Raw genomic sequence first — 15,403 nt, 5'->3', positions numbered from 1 at the left:
TTATTGAGCCCAGACATAGGCCCACATCCACACCCGACTGCAGAAAAAGCAGGAGACGTCCCATATGAAATTCCACCGCACAATATTTTTTGCTCTCACACCAAGAGACGTATTACTTTCAAATACGGTGGTAATGTTTAGACGTTACCCCCTTCCTGGCTTGAATCATAGTCGGGATGACTTTGTCAGGGATGCCTCTCCTGGCAAGAATCAGCCGTTCAACTTCCATGCCGTGAAACATAGCTATGGTAAGTCTAAATAGACGAACAGGCCCTGTTGCAGAAGATCCTCGCGAAGAGGCAGAGGCCACGGATCTTCGAAGAGCATCTCTTAACCTGGAACAATACCGCTTGAGCTTCTTGTTGAGACGAGAGGCCATCATGTCGATTTGTGGATATCCCCATCGACTTGTCAAGCACCTGAACACCTCCGGGTGAAGGCACCACTACCCCGGGTGCAGATCATGTCTGCTGAGGAAGTCTGCTTCCCAGTTGTCTACTTCTGGAATGAAGACCGCCGACAACGCCACAGCGTGTTTTTCTGTTCAGAGGAGAATTCTTGACACCTCTGACATTGCTGCTCTCCTTTTTGTTCCGCCCTGTCGGTTTATGCACATTACTGCCGTCACATTGTCCGACTGGACCTGAATGGCCTGATCTTAATGAAGATATGAGGCCTGCAGAAGCGTGTTGTATATAACCCTAAGTTCAAGAATGTTGATTGGAAGGACGACTTCCTGACTTAATCATCTTCCTTGAAACTGCACCCCCTGGGTGACTGCTCCCCAACCTCTGAGGTTTGCGTCCGTGGTAAGCAGAAACCAATTTTGAATCCTGAACCGTTGGACCTCAAGCAGGTGAGAAGTCTGCAGCCACCACAGAAGAGAGATCCTGGCCTTTGGTGACAAACGGATCCTCTGGTGCATGTGAAGATATGATCCGGACTATTTGTCCAACAGATCGAGCTGGAAGGGTTGTGCATGAAACCTTCCGTACTGAAGAGCCTCATAAGAGGCCACCATTTTCCCCAGAAGGTAAATGCATAGGTGCACCGATATCCAGGTTGGTTTCAGGACATCTCGAACCATCGATTGGATTACCAATGCCTTTTCAAACGGAAGAAAAACTTTCTGCGGCTGTGTGTCCAGAATCATTCCCAGAAATGGGAGCCTCCGAGTTGGCTCTAAGTGAGATTTCGGAAAATTCAGAATCCAGCCGTGATCCAGGAGTAGTTGGGTTGTGAGGCCAATGCTGTTCAACAACCTCTCCCTGGACGGAGCCTTTATCAGAAGATCGTCCAGGTATGGAATTATGTTCACTCCCTGCTTGCGAAGGAGAAACATCATCTCTGCCATCACCTTGGTGAACATCCTCGGTGCCGTGGAGAGACCAAAAAGGTAGGGCCTGGAACTGCTAGTGACAGTCCTGCAGTGCAAACCGTAAATAAGCCTGATGAGGCCGCCAGATCGGAATGTGAAGGTACGCATCCCTGATATCCAGAGACACTAGGAATTCCCCCTCCTCCAGACCTGAGATCACTGCTCTCCGAGACTCCATCTTGAACTTGAACACTCGTAAGTACGAGTTCAATGATTTTAGATTCAGAATCGGCCTTACCGAACCGCCCGGTTTCGGCACTACAAACAAGGTGGAATAACACCCCTTGTTTTGGAGATGAGGTGGAACTGGAACAATGACCTGCGTTTGTACCAGTTTTTGAATGGCATCCTGTAAGGTTATACTTGCCTATTGCGAAACTGTTAAGCCTGATTTGAAGAATCTGTGAGGTGGCAATTCTTGAAACACCAGTCTGTACCCCTGGGAAATAAGATCTATGACCCAGGGATCCTGGCATGATGTTGTCGAGATGTGACTGAAATTTTTTAGTCGGGCTCCCTCCTGCCAGTCTTCCAGGCATCGCGGTCCACCGTCATGCTGAAGGCATCGCGGAAGCAGAGCTGGAGCTCTGTTCCTGAGAACCGGCAGTTGCTGCTTTGCGTGGTTTGCCTCTGGTGGCTGTAGAGGATCCTCTGGCTTTGCTCTTAAGCTTGGCAGTCCGAAAGGACTGTAGAGTAGGTCCTGAGTAGGTCTTCCAAGTTGGGGGAGCTGCAGAAGGAAGATATGTAGACTTACCCGCAGTAGCTTTGGAGATCCATTTGTCTAGTTTGTCTCCAAATACGTCCTCTCCTGTGAAGGGTAGGCCTTCCACGCCTTTTCTGGAGTCTGCGTCCACAGTCCACTGGCGTAACCATAAGCCCCTGCATGCTAACACTGCCATAGCCATGGTGCGTGATTTCAGCAAACCCACTTCTTTTATGGCTTCCACCATAAAGTTCGCAGAGTCCTGTATATGTTGCAGGAGTAAAACAATCTACCCCCTAGATAAGGAATCCAACCCCTCCATTAGGTTACCTACTATCTAGCAATGGCTTTAGTAATCCACGCACATGCTATAGTGAGTCTCTGGGCCACCCCGGCAGCCGTGTACAAGGATTTGAGTGTAGTCTCAATCTTGCGATCAGCCGTGTCTTTCAGGGAGGCTGCACCAGGGACAGGCAACACTATTTTCCGTGACGGCGGATTTTCCCATTTTTTCTTATTCAGGAGGAAAAGGAAAAGATGAGATTAACCTTTTAGGGATCTGAAATTTCTTACCGTTCTTCAAACAGGGTATTCAATTTCTTTGACACAGGAAAAGTGACTGAGGATTTCTTTTTTACATTAAAATAAGATTCTTCACTCTCCTCTGTCACCTTATCAGGAATTTGCAGAACGTCTCTGATAGCTTCTATAAGAGCCTCTATTCCCTGTGACAAAGCAGCGTCCCCCCTTCTGAATCCACCTCCCCCTCCTCCATGTCTGACCCCTCAGCGACAGAGTCAGACTGCAGGATATGGGCCAGAGTTCGCTTTTGTGGACAAATGGCAAGGGACTGAGACGCTTGTTTGGGGACTGAGTCTGTGTTCATAATCTCATCCAGAGACTGTCTTAAGTATTGCGTCTCTTTCTCATTGCGGGACAATTTATTAGAAATATTGGAAATCATTCCTTCGAGGGAATCCAGCCACGCTGGGTCAGCCCCGCTGGCCTGAGAAGGTGACTACACTGAGTACATGGTAGTGAGCTCCCCGGGGAAGAGGAACACTCTGTCATACATGAAACACACTCTTTGCCTGACATATTGTAAATGTGACAGCACACACACAGAGGAAAGGTTAAAAGCACAATTAACCCACAAAGAGCCCTTCCAGGGAGAGACAGAGGTATTTGGAGCAAGCACACCGCGCCCTTATTGCTAATGCCAAGCTTAGCTGGGACCTAGATTGGGGACTTAGTACACTAGTAATCGCTCCACACCTGCTATGACCCCCTGGTACTGCTGAGGTAATCTGGAGTCACACCGGAGGAGCTACACATGCCTGTCAGTCAGCGTCTGTGTCCACTGCAGAGGGAAAATGGTGCTGGTGAGCTGCTGGATCCTCTCGTAGTGAAGCCCCGCCCCTTCAATGGCGTGCAGTCTTCCTGCTCTTTTTATACTGGCGCAGGTAATTTGTGCCTAAAATGGGGACAACCGTTTTAAGACTTTGTTTGCCAGTATGGGTACTGTGTACAGTGTACTGAGATGCAGTTGTGTACCGAGTCTGGAGACGCAATCCACCCTGGTGAGAAGCCGTGCGTCTCCGTACCCTCATGCCGCCATAATGGCCGGCGACCTGCTAACCGGGACGTCGGCTTAGTACTCACCACTCTTCTTTCTTCTGGCTCTGTTAGGGGTGACGGAATGCTGCGGGAATGTACGCTCGCCGTGGTGGGGCTTGTGAATAGTTCCCTCACGAGCTAGTGTCCTGTCAGCGGGGAACGGGACCATTAACCCTGAGAGAGGTTGGGCCGTTCCCCCCTAAGTCCCACGAAGCTGGCAGGCTGGTGCCATCCAGTCCTGCCTGAAAATAAACAGATAGGTTTGGGAGCTTTTGGTACTAAATAGAACCCCAGTATCCTCTAGGACGAAAGAGAAAATAGGATTTTAGTTACCTACCGGTAAATCCTTTTCTCATAGTCCGTAGAGGATACTGGGCGCCCGCCCGGTGCTTCGTTCTTCCTGAGATCTTCCAATGTTACTTGGTTAAATATTGTTGTTTGGTTCAGCTGTTGCTGTTCCTGTTTAAGTTTGGATAGCATGGCTTTCCTCTTGTTTGTGTGTGCTGGTTCGGAATCTCACCACTATCCTTATCTATCCTTCTCTCAATGTATGTCCGTCTCCTCCGGGCACATTTTCTAAATGGAGTCTGGTAGGAGGGGCATAGAGGGAGGAGCCAGCCCACACTATCAAATACTTAAACTGCCCATGGCTCCTAGTGGACCCGTCTATACCCCACGGTACTAAATGAAACCCCAGTATCCTCTAGGTAGTAAGAGAAATAAGGGAGTTTTCCATAATCATAGGACGTAAATGTATCATCCTAACATAGCTACAAGCACAATAAAACTGAGTGGTTTATCTTACTTTGCCCTGGGGTGCAACTAAATATTGCTTCCTGGATAAAGTTATATCCAATGCATAACACAAAGCGGAGCTCTGACGGATACTTGGGCAACACAGTTATAAATAGTTCTGACTGATAATATGAACACAAAAGCAACTGAAGGCAGTGATGTATAGTCCCTATGAATATACACTCTCTGCTCTTCCTCTGCTGGGGTTGGAGCACCTGCTGTCCCAGTTTTAGCAGTGTCTCTATTTTGGGCTATAGGAGTTATATGTGGCATCATCATTACCAGGAAAGATCCTCGCTCATTGTGTCCTGGGTACAGATGTAGAGGAGATGCATTTATCTAGATACAGGGGAGCTCTTATGGATACCACAAAATCCTGACACCCAGGTCAGCAGCTCACACTTACCTCCCGGAGGGGTATAATCAGGTGACAGGCCTCCTCTTCCTTGCTGGCGAAGCAGATGTAGTTATTGGAAACAAACATTTGGCCCGGGATATGCATCTTGGCAAACGGCGTCCACAAAGTGCAATCGGTGTGCCCATCCAGCCGCTCGTCCCTGGGGAGTCGGAAAGTAGCCCGGTACTGTTCATTCTTTGCCCTGGCGTCCAGGTCTCTGACAAGATAGAGATACTGGTGAGACATCCAAGATATGGGAAAGGACATGGGATGTCATTTCAGAGACAATGGGAAATCTCACCTCATGTGAAGTGAGCTGTTATTGTTACGTGTCTATACTATGCTGTGCCAGGTCTACCTTACCCCACACCCTGCATCTGCTGCTGCACATGTTCTAGTCAATGTGCCTACTGAATTATAGTGCAACATGGACCAGCCCCTTTCCCCTGCCACCAGTGGAGATTCGTAATAAATCTCAGGATACACTCCTCAGTAATAGCAGGCTACGGACAGTACCCCAGAACAAAGCTGTAACACTCTTCCCTTCCCCCCCATGGGTGTCAGATATGCCACTTGTTAGCACAAAGTCCACACCTTTTCAGAGCAGAGATGTTTTTGAGAGGGCGTGTAGGTTTGGGCAAATTTCTGTCCTCGAGGAAGCCCTCGTTGTCCAGGAGCTGTCTCATGGCAATGTTGGCTAGCTGCTCCATCAGCTTGAAGGTCTCACTGATGTTAAGGAACATGGAGAAAAAGTACTCGTTGTCCCGAGTGCTGACTTTGATGCATTCTGGGAAAAGCAGGGTGGCGTTCTTTTCAAGCTGAGTAACATCAAGCCACTGGATAATCAGGGTCACTGAAAGAAGAAACCACCAATCGAGTGATCTGATTCAGTGTCTCTGCTCATTTATCTAATAATTACCTTCAATGTAGAAAACAAACACATCTTATCTAATACAAGACCTGAACAGCAAAGTAATGCATTATACACAAAATGTCATATACACCAAATAGAAAAATGTGGGGCGAAGGAGGCGCCACTTAACACTTATAGAGACATAACATTATTGCTTACACCATTAGGATTCACAACAGGTGAATCAGAAATGACCTTCCATGGAAATGAATACTAGAAAGATAGTAAAAGAACACAAAACATAGTGTATTCCAATTTGATTAATTAATACAACTTGTATTGCTTCTTGGTCTCACTCACATGATGTATGTATTTAATTTGCATGTAGAAATTAGTGCATCAGGGTGACCAGCATCAACTCCAAATAGCAATGATATGCGAGTATGTAGAGATCAGTGCACTTACTGGTTGCCCACCTGTCTTAAGGCCTAATTCTGAGTTAATCGCAGCAGCAAATTTGTTAGCAGTTGGGCAAAACCATGGGGGAAAAATCGTTTTTTGCTTGTTGACAAAATGTCATATGTTGACAGGAATAGTCAGTCTGTTGTTGTTCCCTTTAATAGTATTATAGATGCAAAGCCTAATTCAGAGGTGTACGCAAACCCCATGGTGATTTTACTGCTTTTATACAAATCACGCGCTTCCTCCATTAAATAGTTATTCCATAAATTTTCTTACAAAAGTCAGTAAAATCAGTACGCATTAATGTGTTGTGGATCTCAGTTATAGATTATATAACAAAAACTCCCTGAAGAGCCAGTTACTTTAGAACCCACTTTTTTTTTTCTTTGTTTTGGGCAGCAGTAAAGCCTGAAAAAATCTATACAATGACTCAAAATTACTGCTCAGATTAACTTCATTTAGGGCTGAGGCAACATCAGGATTATCTTTATCACATCCCTTTTTATGTGAGGCACCTAGAAACAGGCTCCTACACAGAAGTGCAACTTGCACAATGCTTCCCAATAAAATGATAGGATGAGACCCAGTCTCTGCCGTACATGACTGGTTCTAAGATCATACAGTGCCAGCCTTCCCTGCCAAGCCTCTAAGATGTGCACTATGGAGTTTGGTCCGGGATTGAAGTCATGATTTGGTGGAGTAACCTGAAAAATAAGAATTTACTTACCGATAATTCTATTTCTCGGAGTCCGTAGTGGATGCTGGGGTTCCTGAAAGGACCATGGGGAATAGCGGCTCCGCAGGAGACAGGGCACAAAAAGTAAAGCTTTCCGATCAGGTGGTGTGCACTGGCTCCTCCCCCTATGACCCTCCTCCAGACTCCAGTTAGGTACTGTGCCCGGACGAGCGTACACAATAAGGGAGGAATTTTGAATCCCGGGTAAGACTCATACCAGCCACACCAATCACACTGTACAACCTGTGATCTGAACCCAGTTAACAGTATAACAGCGGAGCCTCTGAAAAGATGGCTCACAACAACAATAACCCGATTTTGTTAGCAATAACTATGTACAAGTATTGCAGATAATCCGCACTTGGGATGGGCGCCCAGCATCCACTACGGACTCCGAGAAATAGAATTATCGGTAAGTAAATTCTTATTTTCTCTATCGTCCTTGTGGATGCTGGGGTTCCTGAAAGGACCATGGGGATTATACCAAAGCTCCCAAACGGGCGGGAGAGTGCGGATGACTCTGCAGCACCGAATGAGAGAACTCCAGGTCCTCTTTTGCCAGGGTATCAAATTTGTAGAATTTTACAAACGTGTTCTCCCCTGACCACGTAGCTGCTCGGCAGAGTTGTAATGCCGAGACCTCTCGGGCAGCCGCCCAAGATGAGCCCACCTTCCTTGTGGAATGGGCCTTAACAGATTTAGACTGTGGCAGGCCTGCCACAGAATGTGCAAGTTGAATTGTGCTACCAATCCCACGAGCAATCGACTGCTTAGAAGCAGAAGCACCCAGCATTGTTGGGTGCATACAGGATAAACAGCAAGTCAGATTTCCTGACTCCAGCCAACCTGGAAACTATATTTTCAGGGCCCTGATAACATCCAGCAACTTGGAGTCCTCCAAGTCCCTAGTAGCCGCAGGTACCACAATAAGCTGGTTCAGGTGAAACGCTGACACCACCTTAAGGAGAAACTGGGGACGAGTCCGCAGCTTTGCTCTGTCCGAATGGACAATCAGATCTGGCTTTGTGAGATAAAGCCGCCAATTCTGACACTCGCCTGGCCGAGGCCAGGACCAACAGCATGGTCATTTTCCATGTGAGATATATCAAATCCACAGATTTGAGTTGTTTAAACCAATGTGATTTTTTAGGAATCCCAAAACTACGTTGAGATCGCCCAGTGCCACTGGAGACATCAAAGGGGCTGTATATGCAGTACTCCCTTAACAACTTCTGGACTTCAGGAACTGAAGCCAATTTCTTTCTGGAAGAAAATCAACAGGCCGAAATTTGAACCTTAATGGACCCAATTTGAGACCCATAGACACTCCTGTTTGCAGGAAATGTAGAAATTAACCTAGTTGAAATTCTTCCGTGGAGCCTTCCTGGACTCACACCCTGGCACATATTTTCACCTAAGTGGTGATAATGTTGTGCGGTCACCTCCTTCCTGGCTCTGACCAGGGTAGGGATGACCTCTTCCGGAATGCCTCTTTCCCTTAGGATCCGGCGTTCACCCGCCTTGGCGTCAACGCAGCTGCGGTAAGTCCCGGAACAGACACGGTTCTTGCCGAATCAAGACCCTTCTTAGTATCTCTTGAAGTTCCGGGAACCAAGTCCTTCTTGGCCAAACCGGAGCCACGAGTATAGTTCTTACTCCTCTCCTTCCTATCATTTTCAATACATTGGGTATGAAAAGTAGAGGATGGAACACATACACCGACTGGTACACCGACGGTGTTACCAGAGCGTCCCAGCTATTGCCTGAGTGTCTCTTGACCTGGCGCTTCAGGTGGGACGCCATCATAACCACCTTTGGTCTTTCCCAACGGTTTACAATCATGTGGAAACTTCCAGATTAAGTTTCCACTTTTCCGGGTGGAATTCATTTATGCTGAGGAAATCTTCCCAGTTGCCCACTCCCGGAATGAACACTGCTGACAGTGTTATCACATGATTTTCCGCCCAGCGAAGAATCCTTGCTGTCATTGCCCTCCTGCTTCTTGTGTCGCCCCGTCTGATAACGTGGGCGACCGCCATGATGATGTCCTACTGGATCAGCACCGGTTGACTTTGAAGCAGGAGTCTTCCTAGGCTCAGAGCATTGTAAATTGCCCTTAGCTCCAGTATATTCATGTGGAGAGAAGTCTCCAGACTTGACCACACTTCCTTGGAAATTTTTTCCCTGTGTGACTACTCCCCAGCCTCTCAGGCTGGTATCCGTGGTCCCCAGAACACAGTCCTGAATGCTGAGTGTGCTGCCCTCTAAAAGATGAGCACTCTGCAGCCCCCACAGAAGAGACACCCTTGTCCTTGGAGACAGGATTATCCGCTGATGCATCTGAAAATGCGATCCGGACCATTCGTCCAGCAAATCCCCTGAGATCTGCCGAATGGAATCGCTTCGTAAGAAGCCACCATTTTTCCCAGGACTCCTGTGCATTGATGCACTGATACTTGGCCTGGTTTTAGGAGGTTTCTGACTAGGTCGAATAACTCCTTGGCTTTTTCCTCCCGGAGGAACACCTTTTTCTGGACTATGCCCAGAATCATTCCTAGTAACAGCAGACGTATCGTCGGAAAACAGCTGCGATTCTTGGAATATTTAGAATCCAGTCGTGCTGTCGTAGAACTACTTTAGATAGTGCTCTTCCGACCTCCAACTGTTCTCTGGAACTTGCCCTTTTCAGGATATCGTCCAAGTAAGGGATAATTTAGATGCCTTTTTTCTTTGAAGAAACATCTTTTCGGCCATTACCTTGGTAAAAGGCCCGGGGTGCCGTGGATAATTCAAACGGCATCGTCTGGAACTGATATTGACAGTTCTGTACCACGAACCAGAGGTACCCTTGTTGAGAAGGGCAAATTTGGACATGGAGGTAATCCTTGATGTCCAGGGACACCATATAGTCCCCTTTTTTCCGGTTCGCTATCACTGCTCTGAGTGACTCCATCTCGATTTGAACCTTTTATGTAAGTGTTCAAAGATTTCAGTTTAGACTATGTCTCACCAAGCCGTCTGGCTTCAGTACCACAATATAGTGTGGAAAAATAATACCCTTTTCCTTGTTGTAGGAGGGGTACTTTGATTATCACCTGCTGGATATACAGCTTGTGAATTGTTTCCAATGCTGCCTCCCTGTCGGAGGGAGCCGTTGGTAAAGCAGACTTCAGAAACCTGCGAGGAGAAGATGTCTCGACTCTCCAATCTGTACCCCTGGGATAAAACTTGTACTATCTAGGGGTCAACCTGCGAGTGATCCCACTGCGCGCTGAGACTCTTGAGACTACCCCCCCACCTTGAGTCCGCTTGCACGGCCCCAGCGTCATGCTGAGGACTTGGCAGACGCGGTGGAGGGCTTCTTTTCCTGGGAAGGGGCTGCCTGCTGCAGTCTACTTCCCTTACCTCTATGTCTGGGCAGATATGACTGGCCTTTTGCCTGCATGCCCTCATGGGAAAGGAAGGATTGAGGCTGAAAAGACGGTGTCTTTTTCAGCTGAGATGTAACTTGGGGTAAAAAGATTGGATTTCCCAGCTGTTGCCGTGGTCCCCAGGTCCGATGGACCGACCCCAACTAACTCCTTCCCTTTATACGGCAATACTTCCATGTGCCGTATGGGATCTGTATCACCTGACCACTGTCGTGTCCATGACATCTTCTGGGTGATATGGACAACGTACTTATCTTGATGCCAGAGAGCAAATATCCCTCTGTGCATCTCACGTACATATATATAGAATGCATCCTATTAAATGCTCTATATGAATAAAATATTTTCAGTCAGGGAATCCGACCAAGCCAACCCAGCACTGCATCTCCAGGCTGATGGCGATCGCTGGTCGCAGTATAACCACCGTATGTGTGTATATACTTTTTAGGATATCTTTCCAGCTTCCTATCAGCTGGCTCCTTGAGGGCGGCCGTATCTGGAGACGGTAACGCCACTTGATAAGCGTGTGAGCGCCTTATCACCCTAAGGGGTGTTTCCCAACCCGCCCTAATTTCTGGCGGGAAAGGGTATAACGCCAATATTTGCTATCGGGGTAACCCCACGCATCATCACACACTTCATTTTATTTTATCTGATTCAGGAAAAACTACAGGTAGTTTTTTCACTCCCACATAATACCCTTTTTTGTGGTACTTGTAGTATCAGAAATATGCAACACCTCCTTCATTGCCCTTAACGTGTGGCCCTAATGAGAAATACGTTTGTTTATTCACCGTCGACACTGGATTCAGTGTCCGTGTCTGTGTCTGTGTCGACCGACTGAGGTAAATGGGCGTTTTTAACGCCCCTGACGGTGTTTCTGAGACGCCTGGACCGGTACTAATAGTTTGTCGGCCGTCTCACGTCGTCAACCGACCTTGCAGCGTGTTGACATTCTCACGTAATTCCCTAAATAAGCCATCCATTCCGGTGTCGACTCCCTAGAGAGTGACATCACCATTACAGGCAATTTCTCCGCCTCCTCACCAACATCGTCCTCATACATGTCGACACACACGTACCGACACACAGCACACACACCGGGAATGCTCTGACAGAGGACAGGACCCACACTAGCCCTTTGGGGAGACAGAGGGAGAGTTTGCCAGCACACACCAAAACGCTATAATTATATAGGGACAACCTTATATAAGTGTTTTCCCTTATAGCATCTCAATATCGCCAAAATCAGTGCCCCCCCTCTCTGTTTTAACCCTGTTTCTGTAGTGCAGTGCAGGGGAGAGCCTGGGAGCCTTCTCTCCAGGCTTTCTGTGAGAGAAAATGGCGCTGTGTGCTGAGGAGATAGGCCCCGCCCCTTTTACGGCGGGCTCGTCTCCCGCTATTTAGTGAATCTTGGCAGGGGTTAAATATCTCCATATAGCCTCTGGGGGCTATACGTGAGGTATTTTTCGCCAAAAAAGGTTTTCATTTGCCTCCCAGGGCGCCCCCCTCCCAGCGCCCTGCACCCTCAGTGACTGCCGTGTGAAGTGTGCTGAGAGGAAAATGGCGCACAGCTGCAGTGCTGTGCGCTACCTTTAGAAGACTGCAGGAGTCTTCAGCCGCCGATTCTGGACCTCTTCTTACTTCAGCATCTGCAAGGGGGCCGGCGGCGCGGCTCCGGTGACCATCCAGGCTGTACCTGTGATCGTCCCTCTGGAGCTGATGTCCAGTAGCCAAGAAGCCAATCCATCCTGCACGCAGGTGAGTTCACTCCTTCTCCCCTAAGTCCCTCGTTGCAGTGATCCTGTTGCCAGCAGGACTCACTGTAAAATAAAAAACCTAAGCTAAACTTTCTCTAAGCAGCTCTTTAGGAGAGCCACCTAGATTGCACCCTTCTCGGCCGGGCACAAAAATCTAACTGGAGTCTGGAGGAGGGTCATAGGGGGAGGAGCCAGTGCACACCACCTGATCGGAAAGCTTTACTTTTTGTGCCCTATTCCCCATGGTCCTTTCAGGAACCCCAGCATCCACAAGGACGATAGAGAAATGGGTATACATGTATTAAATTCTGAGTGTAATAAATAAGAATGAGGTCTCACCTTCTTTCCCTAACAAAAAGGAATAGAAGCAGAGATGGTTGACGGATAGGTAGAGCCAGCCTTGCCGGGGAACCCGCCCCTTCCAGTAGCTGCAGGAGTAATAGTTTACCAGCTTCTCCCCCTCAGGCATTCCAAACTGCTTCCGCATTTTCAACTCAGCCTCCTTGAACTTCCCAGGATCCTCTTCATCCTTGGGCAGCAGGCTCTTGTTCTCCTCCGCAATGATACCCTTTCATTAAAAGTTATAGATCTGTTTATGAACCCCATTCAAATAGCTTTGCATAGGCATAGTATGTGCTTTTAATGCTTGCTCGCTTTCACCGAACATTTAATAGAATATACAGGGGGAGCTGCCATATTGCGGCTTCATTAAAGGGAAGAAGAGGTTAGCCACTAGAGGGGGGGTAGCCATAGCTGTCACCTCCCCAACTCTTAGCCTTAGTCGCCACTCCAGGTGTCTTAGCCCTAGTCGCCACTCCAGGTGTCTTAGTCCTAGCCACCACACCGTGTCTTAGCCCTAGCCACCACCTTGTGTCTTAGCCCTAGCCACCACCACCTGTTTCTTAGCCCTAGCCACCTCCGCCTGTATCTTAGCCTTAGCCACCACCGCCTGTGTCTTAGCCCTAGCCGCCACCGAGTGTTTTAGCGCTAACTGCCACCCCTTGTGTCCTAGCCCTAGCCGCCACCCCCTGTATCTTAGCCCTAACTGCTACCCCGTGTCTTAGCCCTAGCCACCACTCCTAGTGTCTTAGTCCTGGCCGCCACACCCAGTGTCTTAGTCCTAGCCGCCAACCCCAGTGTCTTAGCCCTAGCCGCCACCCACTGTGTCTTTGCCCAAGCCGCCACCCCCTGCGTCTTAGTCCAAGCAGCCACCCCCTGCGTCTTAGCCCTAGCCACCACCCCCTGTATCGTAGCCCTAGCCGCAACCCCTTGTGTCTAAGCCCTAGCCGCCACCCCTTGTGTCTTAGCCCTAGCCGCCACCCCTTGTGTCTTAGCCCTAGCCGCCACCCCTTGTGTCTTATCCCTAGCCGCCACCCCCTGTGTCTTAGCCCTAGCCGCCACCCCCTGTGTCTTAGCCCTAGCCGCCACCCCCTGTGTCTTAGCCCTAGCCGCCACCCCCTGTGTCTTAGCCCTAGCTGCCACCCCCTGCGTCTTACCCTAGCCGCCACCCCGTGTCTTAGCCCTAAGCTTTATCTCAGGTGGTTTAAGGAAGGGAACAGGGGAGAGGTAAAATAATTACCCCGTCCCCTATCTGCATTCTCATGGTCAGGATGCCGGTCATGTGACCACCAGTAACCCGACCGCCGTTATACTGTATCACACCCGACCTAAACGGTCAAACAAAGGGAAAAGGATTTGTACATGTATAAGAAAATAGTGAATGCGCTATACATTTAAGGTTTCTATAGATTCTATTGAGATAAATGCACCTATGTGTAACCCCGTCCTTCTACTGGTTTGCGTCAAATTAAAGAATTGCCATCTGCCAAAAATAAAATACATACTTTCACAGAACAAACAGAAGTCTGGAATAGTGCAAAAAATAAGATTTTAAACCTACCGGTAAATCTTTTTCTCCTAGTCCGTAGAGGATGCTGGGGACTCCGTAAGGACCATGGGGTAGAGACGGGCTCCGCAGGAGACATGGGCACTACAAAGAACTTTTAGTATGGGTGTGCACTGGCTCCTCTCTCTATGCCCCTCCTCCAGACCTCAGTTACAAAACTGTGCCCAGAGGAGATGGACAATATGAGGAAAGGATTTTGTTAATCTAAGGGCAAGATTCATACCAGCCCACACCAATCATACCATATAACCTGGAATATACGCAACCAGTCAACAGTATGAACAAAAAACAGTATCAGTCAAAGACCGATTCCAACTGCAACATATACCCTTATGAAAGCAACAACTATATACACAAGTCTTGCAGATTTAGTCCGCACTGGGACGGGCGCCCAGCATCCTCTACGGACTAGGAGAAAAAGATTTACCGGTAGGTTTAAAATCTTATTTTCTCTTACGTCCTAGAGGATGCTGGGGACTCCGTAAGGACCATGGGGTTTATACCAAAGCTCCAAACCGGGCGGGAGAGTGCGGATGACTCTGCAGCACCGACTGAGCAAACGCAAGGTCCTAGGGTGTCTACAGCTACTGCCTGAGGGTCCCATGACCTGGCACAATACCTCCGAAGCTTTTTGTTGAGGCGTGACGCCATCATGTCTATTTGAGGAATTCCCCAAAGACTTGTTATCTCTGCAAAAACTTCTTGATGAAGTCCCCACTATCCTGGATGGAGATCGTGTCTGCTGAGGAAGTCTGCTTCCCAGTTGTCCACTCCCGGAATGAAGACAGCTGACAGAGTGCTTACGTGATTTTCTGCTCAGCGAAAAATCCTGGTGTCTTCCGCCATCGCCACTCTGCTCCTTGTCCCGCCTTGGCGGTTTACATGAGCCACGGCTGTGACGTTGTCTGATTGAATCAGAACCGGGAGGCCCCAAAGAAGATTCTCCGCTTGTCGTAGGCCGTTGTATATGGCCCTCGATTCCAGTATGTTGATGTGCAGACAAGCCTCCTGGCTTGACCACAGTCCCTGAAAATTTCTTCCTTGTGTGACTGCTCCCCATCCTCGGAGGCTCGCGTCCAGGGTCACCAGAACCCAGTCTTGAATGCCGAACCTGCAACCCTCTAGAAGGTGAGTACTCTGCAGCCACCACAGGAGAGACACCCTGGCCCTGGGGGACAGGGTTATTTTCTGATGTATTTGTAGATGAGACCCGGACCACTTGTCCAGAAGGTCCCACTGAAAAGTCGTCGCATGAAACCTGCCGAAGGGGATGGCCTCGTAGGCTGCCACCATTTTTCCCAGAACTCGAGTGCATTGATGCACAGACACTCTTTTTGGTTTTAGCAGGTCTCTGACCATGTTCTG

The 15,403-nt window shown here is 48.5% G+C and overlaps 1 protein-coding gene across 2 annotated transcripts in view; it reads right to left on the bottom strand.

Moving 5' to 3' along the window:
* Positions 1-15,403, bottom strand: part of TBC1D9B (TBC1 domain family member 9B) — a 181,268-nt gene that overhangs the window by 109,105 nt on the left and 56,760 nt on the right. For both annotated transcript variants that reach the window (XM_063928532.1, XM_063928533.1), the window contains exons 4-6: positions 12,472-12,700; positions 5,485-5,743; positions 4,900-5,107 (exon numbers count right to left, since the gene is read on the bottom strand). In XM_063928532.1, coding sequence (XP_063784602.1) covers positions 4,900-5,107; positions 5,485-5,743; positions 12,472-12,700 — 696 coding nt within the window. The remainder of the gene's footprint in view (positions 1-4,899; positions 5,108-5,484; positions 5,744-12,471; positions 12,701-15,403) is intronic.

Source organism: Pseudophryne corroboree, chromosome 6 (assembly GCF_028390025.1).
Source record: "Pseudophryne corroboree isolate aPseCor3 chromosome 6, aPseCor3.hap2, whole genome shotgun sequence".
NCBI classification, from domain to species: domain Eukaryota; kingdom Metazoa; phylum Chordata; class Amphibia; order Anura; family Myobatrachidae; genus Pseudophryne; species Pseudophryne corroboree.
Note: the sequence above shows the minus strand (reverse complement) of the source record. Positions and strands in the feature narration are given on the sequence as shown.